This window comes from Uloborus diversus, chromosome 4 (genome assembly GCF_026930045.1).
Source record: "Uloborus diversus isolate 005 chromosome 4, Udiv.v.3.1, whole genome shotgun sequence".
NCBI classification, from domain to species: domain Eukaryota; kingdom Metazoa; phylum Arthropoda; class Arachnida; order Araneae; family Uloboridae; genus Uloborus; species Uloborus diversus.
In genome coordinates this window covers 103,318,603-103,344,079 of record NC_072734.1, presented here as the reverse complement: position 1 = coordinate 103,344,079, position 25,477 = coordinate 103,318,603, and the positions used below count along the sequence as shown (strand labels likewise).

Here is a 25,477-nt window from a genome sequence, read left to right as displayed (position 1 = left end):
GAATTTAGCTGGAATTCAGTAAAAAGGGAGTAAAAACTACTTGAGGTTCTACAGTAGTTTTTCATAACAAAATAAAATACAGGAAAGTAAAATGCAAAAAAAAAAAAAGTAGTAGCAATTAAAAATGAACAATAGATTTTCTCACTCGAGAAGTAACTTTGCATTAACTGTTGGTAATCATGAAAACTAAAAAATCTGAAACTTCACCATTCTTGGGTTTTGTCGTCTTTTATACTTTTCTTCAGAAAACGCTGAATTTTAACTAGTTTTCCAGTTTTTTTACCCTAAGACAATTTTTGCGCTTTGTCCATATACTTACGCTACAATATGCTACAAGTACCCCACATTTTCCCTAAAAAAAGACAAAAAAGAAAAAAACCCACATTTCTTTTAAAAAACCCAGCTTTAGTTGGGTTTTTTTTGGGTTTTATTTAAAAAAACCCAAAAAACCCTGGGTCCATGGGCTTTTTTAAAAAAACCCGGGTTTTTGCCAACCCTGATTTTTAACTTATATCAAAAGCAATTTGGATCTATAGTATGCTCCCTCATAATACAGGCTAAGCGCTGTGAATAATGACACCGAAAATCAGGAAACATAGATAATACAAAACCATTTATTTTACAGTAGTTACAGTAAGTTACATATGAATGAAATTATTTTCATGCAATAATGTGAGATGATAAATTATCATCTCATATAATCTTAATTTAAACTAAACAAAAGACATTTATTGATTTGTATATTACAATTATTGGCAGTACACACCTTTTCTTGACCAATTTTATTTTTGAAATTTAACAAAATGTCTTACATTTGTACTAAAAACAACTTATTCTTTTCTATGAAGCCTTTTTTTACTGGAAAGATATTTTTACACAAACCAAAAGAATGCTAGGGTAATCTGCAAACCAGATATTCTGTGCACGGATAATCAAGAGTATACTGTGTCTGATATTGTAGTTCAACAATTAGTCAGCATTTTAGATGACTATAAATAAAACAATCCATCAATAAAACAATCATACCCTATCTCCTATGCAAGAAATACCGTATTATCCAGTGTGTAATCCACAGATTATCTGTTTCAAAAGTACAAAGTTAATGAGGTGCAGATTATACACTGCAGTGGAATATCCGTGCTTTCCTTTTCTCAACACCAATGCATTGAACCTCAATATTTACAGTAGGATTAACCAATAGAGACAGCATGACTGCCACTGAGTTATGGTCCCAAAAATAATTGTTTTAGTAGCCTCTTAAATGAAAAATAGTCTGCAAAACAGTCGCCAAACAAGAAAAATAGTATCTAAAATAGTTTCCCATTATATTTACATAGCATTAATATTAAATCATGCTACATATTCTTTGATGAATAGACGTATTGTCCAATATTTTAACATGAAATTTTACTTGAATTTGCGCATGCGTCAAATCTCTTCTGATTTTATCAAAACAGGGATGATAGCAAGAAGAAAGTAACGAGCAAGCAAAAACAGAATGCATCGGGAAGTGCCCTTCCTTAAACCATCACCCCTTTTTCAATTGGAACCGTTCGCAGCTGCTAGTCGCTGAGTTCGAGAACAGACAGTACTTCAGCTGCATGGTATTTTATCGGGATCACCTGGACAAGCGGAGCTCTCTCCTATTACACACAAACCCGACATGGTTTCATGCCAATAACTCTGCCATTGCCGGTCCCAAGCCCGGATGAGAAAAGAGGAGGGTGCCAAAAGCTCCATGGCATAACTGGTGCTGGTCAGTAGAGCCGAAAGGTTTTCGACCAACCAGGAAAGACAACCCAAATCTAAAGTGTGGAACCGTGCCGATGGAAATATGACTTACCATATGGCAACCAGGGTTATAGGTTGTCACAAACGGTCCCTCGTGGCTTGGCAAACCACGTTGAATTCTGCCTTCCGCCTGCAGAGAGGGTCAATTTGGGCGGTGACCATTTACCTACCCTTTGTTTCCCTAAACACGGGTAAACACAAAAATAAACAAAAACCTGGCGGTGAAAACCGCCCAAAACAAAAAAGTTGACTCGTCCCGGGATATCCGGACGCAGCCAACCCTCACAGAAACTGTCTCTGCTCCTGAAAAGGGGTCAGCAGACAACACTAATAAAACTGTTTTTCAGGAACCTCCTGCAGCAGCAATGAACACTGAAGTACCTGGTCCATCCGGTACCTCCAAAAAACTGTCCAGCCGGCAACGAAGAAACCGGCAGCGAGCCATCAAGTTTCAACAGAGCCTGGAACATGGACAGCAGGGTACCCCATCTACAAAGAGGGTCCTAATGGAGGGTTCCACCCCTTCACCATCTAATGTAGCCCAAGTCAAGAGACCTAGAGTCTCCTATAGCTAGGCTACATCTGCCATTAAGTTGGCTATCACCAAGAAAGGTTACCTGGGGGACAGGGTTTCCGCTACGGTCGCATTTTTCGCATAATGCGAAAACACTAACTGAATTGCGAAAATAAAGCAATGCATTTTCGCTTTTTTGCTCACATAAAAAATAAATTAATTAAAAAAAAAAAAGAAGAAATCTATGATCCTAGAGAGGAAGCATGTATGGCGATAATCAACTTAATCTTTTTTAAATCTTAGCTAAGATGTTTAAACTACAATTAAGTTCAATAACTATTAGTCTTATCCAGCATTATGTCCCCCCAATAACTGCTTTATTAGGAGGAGGGGACTGCAACGTTCTAAACACCAATCGTGTTTTCTTTTTTTATTTTATGTTTTAAAAAAATAGCTGTTGTACTTATTTCTTCAAAGATGTCACAGATGAAATATGAATTTTATTTTCAACTGGAGATAAACACACTGAGGCATATATAAACATATGAGAATGTGTAACATTTTAGCATTTTGCTAACATTTTTCCCTTAATTTTAGCTTTTATGCTAAAGAACTTTTGAACCCAGCTTAAACCCTGCTGGGGGATCAACTTTCCCCGGATGATGCCATTGGTATCCAAAGGGACATCGATGCAATCATTGATGATATCCCCCCAACGACAATGTACCTCAATTTGCAGCTGTCAGTCTTTCAAATGGTGCACTGGTTATCCAGTGCACCAATGACTTTGCTGCAGATTGAGTACATTTGCACTTCAATGGACGCACTGCAGGTGACTCTGAACTTGCAGTGTTGCCCTTTAAAGATCTTGTGAAACCGGTGAAGATCGCCTTTAAGACAAGGGATATCTACACCCTGGAGCAAGATAAAGTCTTGAAACGACTTGCTCGTCTCAACCCCGGCCTCAACATGAGCAGCTGGAGGGCTAGAGACAAAACAGTTGTTAAAGACAACTATGTCAGGTGGATCTTCGAGGTGGACTCTGGTTCAGCCGAGTTCATTAAGAAGTCCAACCTGGAATTGTTTGTTGGGGGTTTTGGCAAGGGTCTGTGTAAGATCCTGCATGATCCCAACACGCAAAATGCCCCTTGTGTAGAAACTGCCTCATCCAAGGACTCAGATGTTTCATTGGAGCCCAAGGATAATGTGGAGGTAGTTGAAACTCCTGCTGGGAGCAATGTTCAAGATCCTGCAAAGATGGAAGGGGTGGAAACTTCGGTGGATGGGACACCATCTGAATCCACTCCTACCGTAAGTATTGAGAGCAAAGATAATGGTTCTAACTCTCCTAAATCCACTACAAGTTCGATTACAAACTTTATGGAAAATCTTAACGTTTCGGATGCAGATTCAGATGTCACGTTAACGGATGAGACCCTCTTGCAGGATACTCATCCTAACAAAGAAGCTGCCCCTTAGCGGGTCCCCGCTCTCTGCAATGGAGGTGCCTGGCATCATAGTTGCGCAGCTTAACCTTCATCATTGCCAGTCTGCTACTGCTCTTCTCAGTAAAGACTTGGCTGAAGGAAGAATTGACATTGCCCTAGTACAGGAACCCTGGGTTAACCACGGGAAAATCCTCGGTCTGGGTAGCTGTGGTAATCTCTTCTATGATCTGACTTGTAGTAGACCGAGAGCCTGCGTAGTTGTTAACAAGCGCCTGAATGCTCTCTGCCTACCGAAGTTTCTTGACGGTGATAATGTCGCCATCCGAAAATTTAATGAAGATGGTGCTTCGGCATGTTTCATGTCGGCTTATCTACCCTATGAGGATGAGATTCCTTTAGCGACCTCAGCCAGGAATTTTGTAAAATTCTGTGTGCATGCAAGGCTGAAGTTCATTATTGGCTGCGACGCTAACGCTCACCACATTGTATGGGGAAGCAGTGATTGCAACAAGAGAGGTGAGGAACTTTTAGAGTACCTGCTAGGTAACAACCTAAATATCCTCAACAGAGGTGATAAACCTACTTTTATTACCCGAAACAGATGTGAAGTCATTGATCTAACGATATGTAATGATAGAGGACTGAACTGCGTAAGTGATTGACAGGTGTCAGACCGGATTACCCTATCTGACCATAGACTAATCCTTATGACTTTTTCAGGTCCTGCACTAAGCGTACTGCAGGAGGAACGGAATCCCAAACGAACATCTTGGGATTCCTATCGGGAAGATCTAAGGGTCTCCCTATCAGGTAAGAATTTCAAACTTACTTCGTTGTTAGACTTGGAACTAGCAGTTGATTCACTTCAACATTCTATACTCCAATCTTATCAACATAATTGCAATGCAATCTCCACTAGTTTACCAAGACGAGTTTCGTGGTGGTGTAAAAATCTTAGTGAATTAAAAAAGAATTGCAGAAGACTTTTTAATAAAGCCAAGAAGACGGGCGATTGGTCTTAGTACCATGAAGCTCGCAATAAATACAATAAGGCTATAAGAACCAGTAAACAGGATAACTGGAGACAGTTCTGTAGCCATTTGGACAGCATCTTTCGCGTTGCTATATATGAACTCACGAAAATACTCTCTAGAGACAATTTTTGTCAGCTGGGTTCCATTGAAAAGGAAGATGGTTCCTTTACTGATGACAGGGAAAGTACTCTAACAGAGATGTTTAGGGTACACTTTCCTGGCTCTGTAATTAAAGATGACGAAAGTCATCCTGATATTCCGCTACACCCCTTACGTGGTAGTAAGGAAAGGTGGAAACTAGCGGGTGAAATTGTGATCCCTGGTAAAATTGAGTGGGCCATTAATTCATTCAAGCCTTTTAAATCTGCTGGACCAGATGATATTATACCTGCTCTTCTGCAGAAAGGTGTGGATATTATCACACCACATCTTTGTAGGATCTACAGGTCCTGTCTTGTTTTTGGCTATGTGTCTTATGCTTGGAGAACTTGCAAAGTAATTTTTATACCCAAGCCTGGTAAGCCAAACTACAATGTGGCGAAAGCCTTTAGACCCATCAGTCTTACCTCTTTTCTCCTAAAAACTCTGGAGAAACCGATTGATTTTCACATCAGGGATTGTGTTTTGAAAACCAACCCTCTTTCCAAGTGCCAGCATGCTTATCAGCCTGGAAGGTCCACTGAGACTGCACTTTATGAGCTGACAACAGCTCTGGATAATGCAGTCAATGGACAAGAAGTAGCTCTCGCTGCTTTCCTTGACATTGAGGGTGCCTTTGATAAGGTCCCTACTGAGACTATTAACGATTCTCTCGCACACAAGGGAATTGATCCCATGATATGTACCTGGGTTAATAGTCTGCTAACAACCCATATGGCAAAAGCTTGCATGCTGGGCAGAACTATGATGGTGGGTAACTGGGTCATTTTCTCTAAACTGCTAAATTCTTGTCCTTGCTCCAAAAATAACAAACTAACTAGTATAGAAATAAAACTGACGCTAGAATGCTTTAACAACATGTTTTTATGTTTGTAAAATAAGTTAAAATAAACACTCTATTATTATTATACATTTAAATAATTTTTTGATAGGATAAATGTCATTCCCCTGTGTGTCCCTACCTCCACCTTAAAGCAAAATCAGCTCTAAAGATTCAGGAAACCATGCATATTTGTACAGAAATTGTTGTTTAACCTCTTAACAAGTGTTATGCAATGTTGTAAAATAGAAAAATAAAAACTTTTCAAAGTTTGCACTATTTAAAAAAAATAGTAAAAAATGTCCTTTGGTTTTTTGTCATTCCCCTGTCGAGGAATGGAATGAACGTTTCTCACACCTGGTAATAGTTGTATTAACTCATAATTTAATCTTTGAATTCTGGTCTCATCATAGAAATAATCTTAATTAGTTCTTTTTGAATAAATACACGGTGTCGAGTATTATTCGGGTGATTCTTGATAAGTATTTTTAATGACTGTCATTACCCTGTCTTTGATAATTCATTTAATTTTGTAATAATCGCTCAATGAATGATTGACTTTTGTTTGTATAGAGTCCCCCCCCTTACTTTAAGTGACATTGATATTTGTTGTTTGCAGTTATGACAATATATAAGTTAACTTTAATTTTTGTCATTCCCCTGTAAAATGTAAAGGAAACAAATAACCACAATAACTACTTTTTGGACACCACGACATTGGATCTTTTTCAATTTCATAAAAGTAGTGTTTCCTTTTCCTACATAAATTATAATATCGTCAGTAAAACACATTTCCTCTAAGTGTCATTCCCCTGGCACAGTGAATGCCATTCCTTGCCCTGTCCAAATTGCGCTGTTTAGGGAAAATGACCCAACTGCCGTGGCTGCCCACAAGGGGGCGTTCTCTTCCCTTTGCTTTGGTGCCTGGTGGTTGATGAACTTCTGGAAAGAATTCGTCACTAAGGTCTGCACTGCATTGGCTATGCGGACGACATAACCCTTGTTATTAGAGGTAGGTTCCATGAAAATGTTACAAATCTCATGGGGTCTGCCCTTAAGGAAATTGAAAAGTGGTGTTTGGAGGCAGGTCTTACGGTCAATCTGAATAAGACTTATTTGATTCCCTTCACTCCTAAACGTCTCAAAGACTTGAAGATAATTAAGTTCTTTGGTTCGCCTCTTGCCTACTCTAGTGAGGTCAAGTACCTGGGTGTGATCTTTGACAAAACTTTGACATGGAATTCTCACCTTAAGCAAATTACCGATAAGGCCAAGAGAATCTTTTGGTCTTGTAGACGAGCAATTGGTATTAATTGGGGCTTTTCTCCAAACACTGGGCTCACTGGGTTTATACTAGAGTAATTGTACCTACGGTTACGTATGGGGCAATTGCCTGGTGGGGTAAAACCTGCACCATTTCGGCTGAGGGTTGCCTCGCCAAAGTACAAAGGATGGCTACTATTACTATCACTAGTGCCATGAGAATTACTCCTTCCTATAGCCTTGATCTACTTCTAGGCCTTCTTCCGTTGCATAAGCAAGTGGAAATGGAGGCGATTCTGTGTGCATACCACCTCAAGCTCATGGGTCTCTGGAAGTCCCCTCGTTACCTGTCTCTGTACGATAAACTGTGTGCAAAGACTAGTAAGCATCCTTACTTTATGATGCCTTCTGACTGGATGTTAAAACAATTCAGCTTTAATGCCAATTATAACATTGTGTTTCCGTCTAGAGAGCAATGGAAGGATGTACAGGATATCATTGGCAATGCACATGAAATCTGGTTTACAGATGGTTCCAAGACTTCGTCTGGAACTGGTTCTGGTGCATATTGCAGCAGCAATAACACTAATCTGTGCTTCTCTTTAGGGAAGCTAGCTACTGTCTACCAGGCAGAAACTTTAGCCATATTGGCTTGTGTAAACAACTGCCTAGATCGAGGCCTAAGCGGGAAGGTTATCAGAATATTCTCTGATAGCCAAGCTGTGTTGAAAGCTCTCAGTTATAACTGTTTTACTACCAAAACAGTTTGGGAGTGCCATAATGCACTGGTAAGAGTAGCTGGCAGTAATAGGGTCTTCCTTTACTGGGTTCCTGGCCACCGTGACATTTTAGGGAACGAATTGGCAGATCAGTTAGCTAAACAGGGCTCCAATGTACCGTTTATGGGACCCGAGCCTGTCCTCTGCCTGCCCTACAATGCAGTAAGGACCACTGCAAAGAACCTTCCTTATGGAGGAATCTTATGGCATGTGGCTTCAGTCCGAGTCTCAAAGACAGGCCAAGACTCTGAACCAGCAGCCTCCCTGGCTCAGGTCCAAGGAACTGCTTAATTTGAGCAGGAATAAGATCAAGAAGTCTGTTGGGTTACTAACTGGACACTGCTCTCTTAATAGGCACCTTAATCTGATGGGTGTTATCGACAACCCTTCGTGTAGAGGATGTCATATGGCTGATGAAAGCTCAATTCATGTGCTATGTGAATGTGACTTCTACTCTGCACAAAGATTTGAGCACTTGGGATACCACTAGGTAGATCCCTGGGAACTGCCTAGAATTTCAATTAGGCAACTGCTGAGATTTATTTCTGTTACTGGGCTCCTTTAGTAGTCTAAGCGGGGATAGTACAATAGACCTGTGGTCTCGGTGCTCGCGCTGTTTTCAAGCGCCCCCCCTTTTCACTTCATACTTCGTACTTCATACTAATCGTATTTACTTCATACTAATCGTACTATTTCAAGGATAAGATTGTGAAAGTTGTGCATATACAGAGATATTTATAAAACAATGAGAACATTACAGTTGGTAATTCCTTTTTTTTAAAATGTCTCTAAACATAAAGTTTAAAAAAAATTCCTTCAAGTACTAATCAAAGAAGTAACTTATCATCCCTAAAATTCTGTATACCCATTGTATAAATTAAAAATTGTTGATGATTTTCCCTACATGATTTGATGGATAACCCAAGTCTGTAAAGATACCATATGCTGTCTACCATGATATGAACTGCAGTTAACACTTTTCTGTTTCAAAGCATTGCTAACACACATTAGTTATTTTATAAGGTACAAACAGACTTTTAAATTTCAAAAAAAGAAAAAAAAAAAAAAAAAAAACTCTAAACGCTGTTATTAATTTCCCAATCACTTATAATTCTAAAGCAATCAAAAACCTTTAATTTACACTTACACATTAAAGTTTTATTTACATTCAGTAAGATAAAAATAATGGAAAAAAATTAAATGGTATATGTTTATTAAAAAACATAAGACTAATATTTGCACCCATATAATTATAATGGGTAGGTTTTCATTATTAATTGAGTTCAAATGTACTTACAAATGTGAAACAAGTTAGATAGGGTCAGGTGGGGTGGAATGGGTATAAAAATAGGTATTTTTGAAATGATTATCAAACTATTCAAATCTGATGCCCAAGATTTAAAAAACCATAACTGAGTTTTTGCATTTCAACAATACACTTCACATATCCATAGTTATTATTACTGAAATAATTTTATTGTTTAGTGAAAAAAGCTATTATTTCAAAGTCTGTTTTTAAACCCATTCCACCCCATGAGGCGGGGTGAAATGGGTAGCATTTTAAATTAAATTTCAGAGTGAAAACATGAATTTATTTATTATTTTTTCACAAAAAATATTCATAAAAGGGTAAAAATCTATTGAACAATATAGTCTGTAACTTCATTGCAATTAAATGTATAATGTCCACGATTATTGAGGATTGGCAGACCCATGTTTTTTGAAAATCTGTTCATCTTGAAAAACTTGAATCATTTTCACATTATTAGGGAAGATAAAAACATTTCCCATCAAAAACTTAAGAATTTTTACGACATAAGCACAAGTATCTAAAGATTCTGGAACTTTAGCAATAAAATACTTTTTGAATTTCTTAGCAATGCATTCAACCAGCACCAAATCTCCTGTAAATATTGTACTTGTACATAAGCTTAGTGGAATAGAAGTTTGATCAGACTGGTTTTCAATTTATACTGGTGTTCAAAGAGTCAAGGAAGATGCCTTCATTTGCACAAGATTAGGCCGTTTGCTTCTTTGTCATGACTCTTTGTCTTCAAGTAATTAGCATACTATAATCACAATTGCAAGAAGAAATCATTATTTTTCAGATTAATTTTTATTATAGCTTAAAAGTTATTATTTCTTAAAATTTTTAATTTAGTTGCTAAAATTGTATCAAAATTTCATTTTTTACATTGTATTAACTATACCTGGATTATACGAAGATTTCCCCCCCTTTGGGCTGATTTTAGGACAAGCGGATTGTACACAGGAAAATACAGATAACAATGAGAAAAAAAGACGATAAGAATCCGATGAAATTTTTGGACTTGAACAATTATAGACTTACAGAGTACAAAATCGGTATCTCGAATCTCTCGGGATGGGAAAAATATTCGAGATATCAAGTTATCAAGGTTTTAAAAAAATTACACTAGTAACTCTCACAATTACACACACATACGCTATATGCATTTATATATGTACTATGCCACCACTTGGAATTACGATGAATAAAGTAGTCTTCAATATTTTACTAGATTTGAAATTTTATAATTGTCAAAAATGTACAGGATGAGATTTCGAAATGAACAACAATTTCAACTTTATTTTTCACCTAAAAATTTAAAAATTCTAATTTTACCTTTAACCAGTAACCCCACATTTAAAAAGTTCAAAGCAGTCATTTTGTAGGAGTTAAAAAAAGCAGAATGATGAAAATGAGGAACGTATTTTCCGTTTTCGATTGAAAACTGACGGATGAAAAATTGACCTCCTTTCCTCAAAGTGGACAACATGATCCAGAGAAAGGCACAAAGATTCTAAACTCTGGGGGAAACACAGCACCCCCCTCATACCAACACTCCCCTATTATCTTGCACTAATCCCCTATTCCCAAAATTTCCAAGAAAATGAACGAAAAACTTTAAACAATTGTCCCTGGAACGGGTTTTAGTACGAAAATTGCAAAAGAAAAACAAGAATTGAAACTGGCTTCTGTGCAAAAATTTCGACATATCAAGGGTTTTGAAAAATAAATTTCGAGATAACTATGGAAAATACAAAGGGATTTTTTATAGAAAATACTGGAAATTTTTTTTTGTTTGCAAGACATCAAGGGTTTTGAGATAAGGAGGTTTGAGATATCAAGGTTTGACGGTACATTAGGTTCATTTTCAATCATTTAATGGATTTTGTAGATTTCAAATCTTTTAAAATTTGCACATGGCCATTTATTTTGAATACATTTAGCCAGCAACAAATACTTGAGAAAACTTTACTAGGCATCTATTTTTCCCATTTTATTCAAATTGCTCAATTGAAGTAATTGGTAATAAGATTAATTTGTACCTTCTAATCCCTTCCAAGAGAAGATGAACAAGGTTCTCTCTTAATTTCTCTATCATATTCTTTTTCCATAGATCTAATCCTAGCTATTAAAATACAAGCAAAAGAACATTTTCGTCAGTTTTATTTACTCTATAAAGATAACGTAAATATAATAAAATAAACATTTGAATAAATAAATACACAAAAATGAGGTTTTATGAAAGTTTAGTACTTGAGCAAAAAATACAAACATATTTTTAGAACAAATATGTTTTTTGTTTAATTGCATTGATCAGCATATTGAAAAGTGCATTATGACTAGTGGTTGGAAAAACTACATTTTTTTCTGTAGCGAACTACAACTACAAGTACTTTGCTACAAATGCAGTCAACAACAACTACAACTACTTTTGAAATGTAATCACTACTTTGCCATTTTTCAAAAAATTTGTAAATGAAAAGCATACACACTAGGGTGCACCACAAAAAATGAAAGTCGATTTTTCAAGACTCTCTTATATTTTTCCCCTTATGTCAAAACTATTGTGAAAAAAAGTTTCATATAATTTTAACAACTGCAACCTAATGTGTTTTTAGCATTCAACATAAATTTTTGTTTCAGGCACATGGGAGCCAGTGGGGTCAATTTCTTCCCTCCCTGTCTTTGGAACATTAATGCTTAATTATACAAGTTTGTGCGTTTTTTGTTGCATTCAGTATACATCCTTCACTAGCCACCCCCGGGGGAAAAATCGAAATGAAGGGCCAGTTTTAATTTTAATCAAGAAATAAGAACAAATATTGTTTTATTGGTTTGATGATTTTTTACCTCCTTATTGTTTCAAAATTTTTGTCATGGAAAGAAAAGGAAAAATCCTTGCACAGTAAACATAACATTTTTATCGAAGACAAAGATCAGTTATTTATGTTTCTCTTTGCATAAAAGGGAAGGCATGTAGTTTCTCTCAATCCTTACCATACAACAAAAATATTCATTCGGAAATTGTTCAAGAAATTGAGAGTGAGGGCGCAGCAGCCTGCATATATCTCTTTCTCTCCCCTTCCCTTTGAACAGGCGCCCTGAGTACAATAACATACAGTAGATACGACACATCGGTATAATTGCCACACCCCGAAAAGAGAAAGAGACAGCCAAAAAATTTTAAATGTTCAGAAATGCCTCATTGCCATAAACGCAGCACATAAAAATAATCAGCAACGCCTCGATATTGATGATGATGATATATCAGAGTAGAAAACACCCATTTAAAAAAAAAAAAAAATACAGTAAATATTTGCTTGTGGCTCTATCCAACAACTTTTAAAAATGTGAAGAAATAAAAACGAAATCTCGCATTTAAATTGATTTCCGATTTTTCTCCAAAAATCGGGAAGGTTTTGCCCATCTAAGGTTTTGCCATGGTTTTTTTTTTTTGCAAATACACTCTTTGTAAGAAAAGAAAACGAAATTTTATAAATTTTATACTCATGTTTATGAATTAGAATGAACAATAATCATATTTATGCATGAAAAAAGTCAGTTTCTGCAATTATTTTTGAAATGGTTCGTTTTTGCGAATTTCTGCTATCTGTCGCTTTTTTTTTTGTACTAACATCAATAAAATATGTACAGTGTACAGGTTTTTAATTTTTTGCTTCCTTACGTTCCTTTTACGGTTTTACATTGCATTTCTGTTTAAATAGAGCTCCATTTCACTTGTAATCATCTATACGAAAAATTGGCGAATAGGAAACTCAGCTTTTCCAGCCTTTTCTGAACAGTCGGCCGTTTACTTTAAATAAAGCTTCTAATTGATGAGTAAATAATATATAATTGCATCAGAATGGGCCAGATTCTATTTCTTTATTGATTTGATAAAACAGTAGGACTGAAGTTGGGGCGATAAAAAGAAAAGTCGATCATAAACGCTGCAACGGCAAAAAAGTCACTTACGAAAATTTAACTTTTAAACACGCAGATGCAGCGGCATTCCTTCCAGAAATTGCTGTAGTCAGCCAATGAAAAGCTCTGGATCCACTTGTTTCTTTTCAAAATTGAAACATGCAGAAAATTATCGGTGCGGCATTGTAAAAATAAGAATCAATGCACAATTAGAAGTGCTATACTAAAGAAAGTAAAAGTAGGAAAAAAAGGAAAAGTAGAAAATTAAGGAGAGAGCTATAAAAAGGAGGAAAAATAGGAACTCTTTGGGGTCTGCACTACACTACTTTTTTAAAAAGTAGTGCGCTACACTACAAACTAATAAAAAAATGTAGCTACTACAGTAGCGTCGCTACTTGTAGGGCACTATTTCCAACCACTGATTATGACACAGAACATATCTGTGGAAAAACATTGTTTAAAGCAGGGGTTTTCCACCTGGGAGGGGTGCCCTCCTATGGGGGTGTAGAAAATTTTCATGGGAGATGCGAATGTATCCCAAAAATAAACAAGCAAAAATAAATATAATTTGCTCAATTTTGAGATCACATGTAAATATTTGATTTTATCGAATTTTTTCAAGGTTTTAGTGCAGTTTTTGTATACACATCCCTATGAATCTGTAACATCAGCAGGCATACTATATACATTAAAAAAATGCGGGAAAAGACTGGTTGATTGTTCTTTTTTACCTTCATTCACTACGTATATTTTCAGGTCTAAAATTTTAAAAAGCGCTATATAAAACTACTTGGAGTTTTAGTGGATGAAGCTCCTGAAAGCAAACAACTGGAGCTTACTGACTTGCAGACCTCTAAAATATGCAAGTCAATTTTCAGAGTAGTGGGGTTTTTTGAGTTCTATAAATCCTCACCTTCAAGATTTATCAATATTAAAGAAAATGCAAGTATAGGTGTTACAACATTCAGTAGCAAACATTTTTGAATGTGAAGAACATAAACAAATTAAAATTACGGAGTAAATATACAGAGCATTTGCAATCAATATTGAGAATTTCAACAAGCAAAAATTAACAAAATCTATCAAAATTAGCAGATAAAATTCAGTCTTGATCATCCAATTGATTACATCAATTTCATTGGTTTTCACAGAAGATTTTGCTGTATAATGCAGTTTGTAATTTTTGGTACAGTAAACCCCCGATTATCGGCGGTCGAATTATCCGCGGGTCTTTTAACAATTTTTTTTCTTCAACGGTGATGGCTTATGATTGTGTTATTGTTTGTATTTAGCTTTTTCATATATTTTTTACAATCAATGTTATTGTTTTTACCTATAACTTTTCAATATGTGTGGGTTTTATTCCTATTTTTTAGCTATTGTATACATCAGTGTCGTTTTTTACCAAAAATTTGGATTATCCGCAGTTTCGCTTATCTGCAGTTGCCGTGTCACCCTAATCCGCGTATAATCGGGAGTTTACTGTATTATGATTACCATATAGCCTCGCCTATAAGTCAACCCCCATACTTTAAGTAGGAAATTTGAGAAAAAAATCGAAAACCCGCATGTAAGTCGAGCTCCAACTTTCTTTAAAAAATCGGGCATGTTTTGATGCTATTTTTGAATAAAAATGTTATAAAAAGTAGGTAAATGAAATGATATGAACATTCTTATATTACAAAACATCAGATTTTTATTCTTTTGCATAAAAAGGGCTCAGTTCTGCGATCGCAATTTTGTTCAGGGGTTCAATTTTCCAGTTACGGTTTTTGTTACTTGTTACTTTTAGTCTGAATAAATACCAATTAAATTTTCTGCTGCAGCCATGTTATATTACATTTTAAAATGTGCATTAATTCACAAGTATCGGGAAAACTTGCGAGTACCGCAATTCCTGCACTTCTTGTGTAGTCCACCATTTACAGTAAATAATTAGTCTTTGTTTCCCAGTCAGACCATGTAAAACTATAGCAGAATGTGTTAGTATTTACTTCTTTAGCATCTATATGAAACAGTTGGACTAAAATCGGGAAATGTTAATTTTTTCGTCATTTTTCAATCTCATATTTTGTGTTAAATTTCTCGATTTAAACTGAGTATATAAGGTACTTTTTTGCTAACTCATCATTTCTTTTTATATTCATATCATATCCCGCTAACAATAGAATCTTGTCTTAGCACTGCAATAGTTTTGCCTAAATTATTTTTTAAACAATATTTTGTTGGATTGGAATTACATTTTAAATTTAACTTTGTATTATTGAATAAAAAGTTTAATTTCTTTAGTTTCACGCCTAAAAGTTTGAATTTTTTCTAGATATTTCTTTTTAAGGCTACAAATTTAATTTTTTATTACCATGTTTTTCTAATTATTATATAATCATTTTGTATGACAGAGAATTAATTTCAAGAACAGTTTTTCATGGTAAAAGAACTACATAAGTTCAAAAAGTCCTTACTTCTCCAATTTCAAGCATTTGGTCGGACAATTCAGCACGTCCATACTGCAAATCGGCTTCATTAAACTTATTTTTTTTGATATGTTGAGTATTTAAATACCTAGTAAAGTTAAATGAGCATTAAACAGAATAATTGAACACAAATAAGAATACTACGATACAATTTAAACTAGTATGTTGTGGCCATCACAAAACTTTCTTCCATATCTTTCTTATGAATTCTGATCCCTCCCCATGCTTGATGAGAAAGTAATATTCCCAGCAGAAATAAAATTACACACAAAAACTTGACGACCATCCCAACTTTTGAATTGTAGCAAAAGCAAAGCAAAGAGCGAAAAAAAAGTTATTTTCAAAGCCTTGCTTGAATTAATTACAAATTTTTATTTGTTAAGAAACATGAGATGGCAACAGTTAAACATTTTGAATCATTGAGATAATATTACGGATGATTTCCCAAAATGTAAAATCACGCGATACATGCAGACAACAGTCTACTACGATTTATCTTTCTTATTGTTGCATTAATAAAGCTATTTTTATTTGCACAAAAAAAAAAGAGCAGCCCCTTTTGGAGCAATTGGCGCCAAAATTGAACCACCGCCTGTTTACATATAGGATCACATACATTCCAAATTTCATCCAGAACATGGCATTACTTCTTGATATAACACTAATGAAAAAGAAAGAATGTTCGATTGCACCACCCTTTTTTCAGCTATTAACATCAAAATAGAATCAGCTCTTGCACCCTTTAAGGGCTACTTGTTGATAAATTTTTGTTTGATTCCGTTCATTATTTCTTGAGATATAGCAGTCACAAGTAACAACAAAAAACATTCGATTGCTCAGCCCCCTCTTTCAGCTATTTACACCAAAATTGAATCAGCACCTGTACATGCTAAGGGCAATATATGAACCAAATTTTGTTTGATTCCGCCAGGTACTTCTTGGGAAATAGCAGGCACGAATAACTCAAGAAACGTTCCATTGCTCCACTCCCCTTGGAGGAATTCGCGAAAAAAACAATGGGCACAAGTTCACATAGGATCACATATGTGTACCATATTTCGTTCGATTTCAGGCAGTAGTTTTTGCTGTAGAACGGCCACAAAAAACTGATCACACACATACAGACAAACACACACAGAGACAGACATTTTCCAAAAATATGTGTGAGTGTATTTTTTTAAACAGATAAGATAGTAAACAGCAAAAATATGATTGAAAAGTCAAACTTACATGTATAGTTTATTTAAATAATTTATGCCTTTACTGTACTGCATCCAATATTTATGATAAGCTACTAATAAACCTTCTTGGGAAGAAAGGACAAGCTGAAAACATATAAAACACCACTTTTTACATACCAGAGATGTAGAAATTATAAATAAAAGAACTTTATATGAATAAAGGTTGTCGGAACATCTTTGTATGTAATGTATGAATCGTCTTTTTGCAATACAAATGCCAATAAATTTTCACTTCAAAAATGCTTCTAAAATAAAACTGAAGAATAGGTAAAAAAACATTTCTGTTTGGATTAAGTCTTTCACAGACGAGAGGTGATAATTTTAAGCATAGTTAACACTACTTAGAGCTTAACTAGACCTTGTGGCAAAATACTGACATATATCCCATCTCCTTAGAGGTGCAAGGCAGAATAAAAACCTTGGCTGCTTTAATCTGGCATGACTGGTACTAGTGATTTAGTCCATGATGCAATCCCCATTTGGAAGTTCAGCATTTAAGTATAATTTATTTAAATGATTTTTATAATTTAAATAGCTTATGCAATTAGTGTGTTTTTTTCAAGATAACAATTTTCATGAGCTTATCTATTTGGTTTCAATTTCTAGGAAAAGAAAAATAACAATAAAGATAAAAATAATACTATCTCTACCTCTAACTGACTCTATTACTGCAGTGAATCTGTAGAACAATTTTTATTTGTTCAATTCAATTCACACAATGCACATGCACAGTAAAAACTTCAATCGTCCAACGCAACTGGGACTACAGTAACGTTGAAAAATTGAAAATAATGGACAAACAGCCAAATTATGCATCAAAATTAGCAAAGATTTTTTCTTTCTTTTAAAAATTTAAAGGTCGTCAATATTTTTTATTTTGTTTCTTACTAAGTGTGTCCCGCCTGATTTTATTTATTATTTTCTGTTTAGTTTTTCAGCACAAAAAGATAGTTTGACAGAAATACAACAACTAAAACCAATTATTTCACCTGTTTTCAAAATGTTTTAACATTAGTGAGGCTCCGAATTACAAAAAAGCTACTTTTCCTCTAAAAAATATACAATAATATAAGAATTTATTTGGTTTATCAACAGGGTTCGTACTCGACTCCAGAAATAAAATGAAGGAGTTTTGAAGGAATAAAATGAGATTTTGAAGGAGTACCTTTGGGCTGTTCTTAAATGATGGCACATTTTTTTCAACATATTCGATCGACTTCCTCCTTTGTCACAAAGTGTCACATTTCACCTTACTCCTCCCCTTGTCACATGCCAAATTTTTCATAAATATATTGTCATAATAACTGCATGATGTCACTTTTTATCACCTTCTCACTTCCCCTTGTCACAATTTTATAAACCCCTCTTCCTCTCAAGGCATGATATCACTTGTGGATGACCCTTTTTACATTGTCAAAACTGCAATTTACAAACAATTGTTCTTACCAAACAATTGTTCTTTTAGCACAACTACATCTACTTTTATGTATTTTTAAATACTAAAATAATAATTAGATAAACTGACTTTTGCTGCTGAGAGTGGTGAAAGGAAAAGTAATAATCATAAAACTAGATTTACTTCACTTATGAAATGTCTTAGCCACATAATATTTTTACCCTCAACTTTTATGACTTTCATAATCAATTTGTAAATTACATCTTTATGAAAAAATAAATATTCAAAATTACTATTACATTAAAATCTCCCGCATAACATCGCCCTTGTGACAAAATTAAGTTATTGATAGAAGTATTTTAAATTACTTTCACAGAGGAGGAAGATTAAGTAGTTTTGAACTAAAAAAGAAGGAGTTTTGAAGGAGTTAAAAGAAAAATGAAGGAGTTTGAAGGGCCCTTCAAAAAATTTTCCTAATTGAAGGAGTATTGGAGGAGTTTTGAAGGAGCGTACGAACCCTGATCAACATATTTCGTACATACACATTGAAAAATACAGTTATTTGGCCATGTCAATATGAAAAAAAAAAAAAAACGTTGAACTTGAACTGTTATTTCTATATTTAATTTTGTTACGAGCTCATACTTTTCACAACTTTGCTAAGGAAATACAATTACCTCATGTAATTTATTCACATGACGCTCTAAGAAATCTTTGGTTTCTTGATATAGTTCATCTCCCAAGGGTTCAGGCAAAGCAACACAGAGAGCATATACTTCAGTAAAATATTAAGAAATAATTCAAGCATAGAATTTTAAACATTACTCGATAATTACAGAACCAATGGTTCACTATCAGGCTTCATTATGCTAGGTGTAAATATAAATACATTAGAAATTCAGAGAATAAGATATTAGCCTTTCCCCTTTTTGATAATACAATGAGGAATGCTGCATATCTACTTTTAATGTAAGATTATTAAATAGTTTAAATTAAAATGGAGAAGAAAATAAAACCTCACTTTTTCAAATTTCTCAATGTTTCAAATCAATGTTTTTTCATCATTCTTTTATATTTTTAAATTTTGCTTTGCAAGACAAAGCATTCAAATATAATTTTCAACATGCACATGGCAAAAATATTCACTTCTATATGACTGACTACACATTTTAAAATTGCAATAGCATTCATTTAAATTGTCAAAATTAAAAAGAAAAGAGTTGACTATGTTATTAATCAGTCAAACAAACAAAATATATAAAATTAAATTAAAAGTATGTGGTCTTGCATTAACTGTCAATTGCATGTGTTATAAAAAAAAATTCTTTAATTGTTCGTAAAATTTTAAAAATAGATATTCTGTGTTTTGATCATAATATACTTTGACATTGATACGTAAGGGGGGGGGGGGGGGGAAGCATAATATACACTTAAAAAAAGCTAAATACTTTAAAGAGCAAAAACATTCCAGCAATATGAAAGTAATAGTTTAAATTCAAAATATTGTATGAATTACTTAGAAGAAGAAAAGGGATTAAACTAAAAAAAAAAAAGAAGTTGTCTATTCAAGAAATAAGTCTTCTAATTTTTTTTCCTAATTAAGGTGTTTCCAATTTGCATTTGAGCACACTTGCAGCCATTTGTACTTAAGTAAAGGTTATGTTAGTCACTTCCTCACTTATGCAAAAAAAAAAAAAAAAAAAAAAAAATCATGCAAAAAAAAAAAAAAAATAAATAAATAAATAAAAGTGATTGATCATAGTCAATATTTTTTTTAAAAAACAGACAACTGAGATTAACTCATAAAAAAATAAATCATATGATAAATCAAAGTTGATTTAAAAAAAAATCTTAGCTGTTATTAGGCCTATTTGGAGAGAATTGCCCATAAACAAACTTAAATTATTACTAAAGGATATGTAAAACGATCATTCCAAACATGGCGATCTACGTGTCCAAGAGTAATGACTCCTTCTATAGTTTCAGAAAGCAGAGCCCAAGTAGCTTTAAAATCAACTTCTTTTGGCTTCAGAGACATTTGAAACACTTAGGCCTGTAACAAAGAGAAAATATAATTTATAAAAATGGAGACAAGGGTAAAATTTCAAAAATTTAAATGAGGGTGGGGGAGGGGGGAGGACGAGACCATACATTTTTGTTGAAAGAACAAAAAGTAACAATATTGTTCCAACTTTCTGTGTAAAATAAAATGAAAGAAAGGAGGGCTCAATTGAACCAAGCACTTCAACTAGAGATCTATAACGCTGATCCCCAAATACAAGTCTCAAAACAGACCTGTAGCTGAAACAAAATTCAGCAAACACTTATTAAGAATGTCATGAATGTTCCAAGTTTCGAGTTCATGACTCTATCCCTGCTCTACGCAATTCTCTAAATTTGATTGTGCAATACTAGTAATGACAGTGCTCCCCCCTCCTTCAAACAAATATGTAGACCCTCTGTCTTGTTATATAACATACGTTTGAAAAAAAAATTGAATGACTTCAAGAATTTTGAAAGTGTCGAGGTCGAGATGTTTGTTTAACATAAGAGTGGTTAGCTTTTTTTTAAATTTAAATCGCTTTTTTAATATTTTTTACGAAGAAAAATTACCAAACACAATTTTGTTTCTCCAGTGTACACTGACTCAAGGTATAACGCCTAAGATTACTATGAATCAGATATCACGGTACAGAATGCGCATTTGAAATTACTGAAATGGTGAGGGCAGTCAACAGGATTTTTTTTAGTGGTTGGAGGGGGCCCGCCCCCCGAGCCCCGCACTATTTTGGCCGGGAAGAAGTTAAGAACTTGGCCGAGTTGCCAAGAACTCGGGTTGAGTTCTTGGCAGCCCTGTGGACCATGGGGCACATTTGAAAAGGCTTGATAATTTTAATGTTATTAACACTTCTTTATTTTAATTTATGACCAATAATTGACACTTGTAATCATACAAATCTTATAATGTATGCATATGGTGCAGTTGTAGCAAACAAATTTTATTTCAGAATTTTTCTTTATTGTTATTTTGTCAGTGATGAGTAACTTTCATCAGTTTGTAACTTTATTTTTAAAAATGGTAAGAGCAATAATTTGGATTCCTATTTTAAAGTGAGTTTTTTTTTTGTTTTACAAATAGATTGATAAAAAATAACAATAAACTAGTATGTTGTGGCCATCACGAAACTTTCTTCTATATTTTTATTTATTTTTTCTGATCCCTCCCTATGCTCGACGAGGAAGCAATATTCCCAACAAAAACAAAATAACACATGCAAAAACTTGACTACCATCCCAATGTCTGAATTATTGCAAAAGCAAAGCAAAGAGCGAAAATTGAAAGTTATTTTAAAAGCCTTGCTTGAATTAATTACAAATATTTTATTTGTTAACAAACATAAGATGGCAACAGTTAAAAATTTTAAATCATTGAGATAATATTTCCGATCATTTCCATTCAATTAAAATCACGAGAAATACGCAGACGGCAATCTATTACAATTTATCTTTCTTATTGTTGCATTAATAAAGCTATTTTTATTCAAAAAAAAAAAAAAAAAAAATCAACACCTCTTGGAGCGATTGGCGTCCAAATTGAACCAAAGCCTGTTTACATATGGATTCACATATGTTCCAAATTTCAACCAGAACGTAGCATTACTTCTTGAGATAGGGCACTCACAATGGAAAAAAAGAACGGGCGATTGCGCTACCCCCTTTTTAGCTGTTGACACCAAAATAAAATCAGCTCTTATACCCACTAAGGACTACTTGCCGATAAATTTTTCTTTCATTCTGTTCATTATTTCTTGAGATACAGCAGTCACAACTGACGACAAAAAACGTTCTATACCTCAACCCCCGTTTGAGTTATTGACACCAAAATTGAATCAGCACCTGTTCCTGTTAATGGCAACATATGGACCAAATTTTGTCTGATTCCGCCAGTTACTTCCTGAGGAATAGCAAGCATGCGTAACTCAAAAAACGTCCCATTGCTCCACCCCCCTTGGAGGAATTCGCGCCAAAAACCAATGGGAACAAGTTCACATGGGGCACATATGTGTACCAAATTTCGTTCGATTTCATGTGGTAGTTTTTGCTGTAGAGCGGCCACAAAAAACTGGTCACACACAGACGTGACACACACACACACATACACACACACATACATACACACACATACATACACACAGACAGACAGACATTTTCCAAAAATAGTCGAAATGGACTCAGCACACCTCAAAACGTTCGAATCCGTCAAAATTCGAAATTCGAAAATTTGCACGAATCCAATACTTTCTTCTATGTATTAGATATAGAAGAAAGTAAAAAAGCATGAAAAACGGCAATTTTCTCACACAAGGAAGTCATTTTCAATGCTAAAAAAATCAGCTTAGGTGAAGGCTATCCAACAAAAGCATCAGAATTTTGTCAGATATTTGAAATGATTTGCAGTTTTTGTATACATGTATTATATACATCATATACATTCATTCTATCATTTTACTTTCAGAAAAGTTATTGTTTTATTACTTAAAGTGACATTGGCTACCTTATTAAAATGTATAGAACGCATTAATATCAAGTACAGGGCATAATTTTTAAAAGCTTTTTTTTAAGGCCAAAAAAGATAAGCCTTAACAAAAGCCAGGCAGCTTGGCACTTTTTTAGAAAAGGCGAGCCTTTTCGCAGCCCTGCTAAAAACATTCACATCTATATTCTAATCAGATTCTTGTGGATCGGTGATGAAGATTTGTTAAAACTTTAAGGGGCAAGAAGAGCGCATTGAAATTCAACTGAAAAGTGGTGGGGAGCAGGACCCTCCTAAAAAGCCAGGAAAGAACATTAAATATTTACCAACACACCCCGGTTCAGGGCACTTCGGTCCACTTCACCAAGTTCTATTAAAACGTTAATGAATTGAATATTTTCAAAAAATCTGGGACAATAACAAATATTGAATGAAACTCATGGTCGAAAATCAAACTGATGATTTATTTATTGCTGAGATAGAAAATGAAAGCACTTCTGAGATAATAACAGGAAATATTCAATGTTTATTTAGCATGTTTATCAATAGATCTATTTCAAACAAATCTAAAGAAGTTCTTCTGTCCTTATATAGAAGTTTGGTAAGACCTCATTTGGAATATGCTGCCCAGTTTTGGTCTCCTTATCTTAAAAGACATATATTAATGTATTGGAAAGGGTTCAAAGGCGGGCTACAAGGCTAATAAATGAACTTTCTCATTTAGACTATGATTCAAGGCTTAGAAGGTTAAAATGTACAGTCTTGAGCAAAGAAGAGACCGAGGGGACATGATTCAATTGTTTAAATTTATAAAAATGAAAGATGTTACGGGTCTGAAGTTTAGCACTGAAAACAGCCAAGGGGTCATTGTTTTAAGCTATTTAAATCTCAAGCTAACATGGATATTAGGAAAAGTTATTATTTTAGCAGGGTAGTAGAACCTTGGAACAGCTTACCAGAAGAGGTGGTAATGAGCAAGGGAGTAGATAGTTTTAAGAGGGCCATTGATCTTCACTGGAGATTGTAAATTGACTAGGACCAGTCTAGCTGGGCCCAGAGCCTGCTGCTGGTCTTCACTTATGTATTTGTATATGTTTCGGGATTTGCAGGAACCCCTTTTTTTTTTGCAATTCAAATGTGTGAGCTTCTAGATGTAAAGACATCCAGTAAAAGCCTAAAAGTTTCTTCTGACATACTTCCTGAGGATATTGTAGCTCAAGTTCAATGAAATGCAGATGAAAAAAATTATGAAAACAGCAATGATAACAATAAATATGCAGTTAAACTATCCTCAACAGATTCAAAAGTTTTTGATAGGTAGAAAAACTTCAAATACTTTTTGAAGTCAGGGTTGATGACGATGCTTTCATGGGTCGTGAGACACAATAAGACAGGTCATAGCAAATTAATTAACTTCTTTCGTATGGTACTAGAAGTTAAAAAACAAATAAAGTATGTATGAATTTGAAGGATTTTTTCACAACTTGTGCATTACAAGAACTTGGTTATAGCAAGCAAATATCACAGTTCTTTTACGCTCACTCATTGTAAGAGAGTTTGCCTGTGTTTTTCTTCTTAATTTACAATGAAAATTAATTTTTTACACACTTAGGAATATAAATTTCAATTTTAAATGTTACAATTTTTAAAAATACGTTGATAAAACGCCTAAAATTGCTTCAGAAAGTGAATGGGGTGATGATCAACACACTGGGTGACATTTGACCATGTATAAAATTCTCTCAGTAAACACAGAATATTTTTTTATCTTGAATGTGTATTTTACAACAGTAGGCAGATGATACAGTATGTATTTCAAGCTAAAGTAAATCTATATAAAATGACAAAATATAACAGTCTCAAATTACCTTCATATTGAAAATTGCCTAACCATATTTTTTGTTAAAATAATTCTTAAGATGGCAGAGAAAATGATTCTTGAATTCCTGTTGATAAACGATACATCTTTGCAAACCTTTATATCAGAAACGTATACTTATCAGTGTTATAAAATATGAGACACATTGAAATAAATTATGCCACCAGACAAATATGTATAAAATTATTTACATTTCGCTACTTCCAACTATAACACAATGAAATAAATTATGCATCCAAAACAAATATGCAATCAATTATTTACACGCCACTACCGTAAACGAAAACACAACTTAACATGCAATGGTTATTTTGGATATATCTCATATTTTAACACGATCATGAATAAACAACACGATTTGAACATTTTTACTGTTCACGAATTACTTACTAAAAAAGAGGCACCAAAGAACCAATGAAAAACAGTCAATGAAACATTTCAGGAAATTACAGTTTTTTAATTAACTGAATTTTACATAAATTCAAATTAAATACCCAACAAACTTCAAAACATCACATCACAACACAACATTGAAGAGCGAAGACAAGACAGAATTATAAATTTCGTAGAGGGACTATGGAACAAAAATGTTTACAAATTTGAAGCATAGTTTTCATACTCACCGCTAGAGAGCTGTTTAACATTGTAGCACCGGTCAATTTTAGTGTCCCTACATGAAATTATTCTGTACAATTTAACTGCTTAAAATATGAGGGGAAGTTTGGTGGACTTCAATTGTTGGTTTTATATTTACAGAAACAAGCAGTGTAGTATGTCCACTGCATGGATCCAGGGCCATAGCTTGGGGCGGCTAGGAAGATTGGGCGCCGGGAACATTGCGCCCAATGTTCCCAGCGCACAAAGTGCTCGGCGCCCAAAATGATTGCTGTGCTTAGCGCCCAAAATGCTCGG

General features: G+C 34.4%; 1 protein-coding gene across 1 annotated transcript in view; it reads right to left on the bottom strand.

Annotated features, from left to right (window-relative positions):
* LOC129219640 (cullin-2-like) overlaps nt 1-25,092 on the bottom strand; it is a 56,621-nt gene extending 31,529 nt beyond the window's left edge. Inside the window, exons 1-6 of the mRNA XM_054853907.1 lie at nt 24,956-25,092; nt 20,078-20,205; nt 18,830-18,938; nt 16,746-16,840; nt 15,504-15,603; nt 11,160-11,242 (exon numbers count right to left, since the gene is read on the bottom strand). Of these exons, the coding sequence (XP_054709882.1) occupies nt 11,160-11,242; nt 15,504-15,603; nt 16,746-16,840; nt 18,830-18,938; nt 20,078-20,190 (500 nt within the window). The 5' untranslated portion in view covers nt 20,191-20,205; nt 24,956-25,092. The remainder of the gene's footprint in view (nt 1-11,159; nt 11,243-15,503; nt 15,604-16,745; nt 16,841-18,829; nt 18,939-20,077; nt 20,206-24,955) is intronic.
* Between the last annotated feature and the right edge of the window lie 385 nt (nt 25,093-25,477).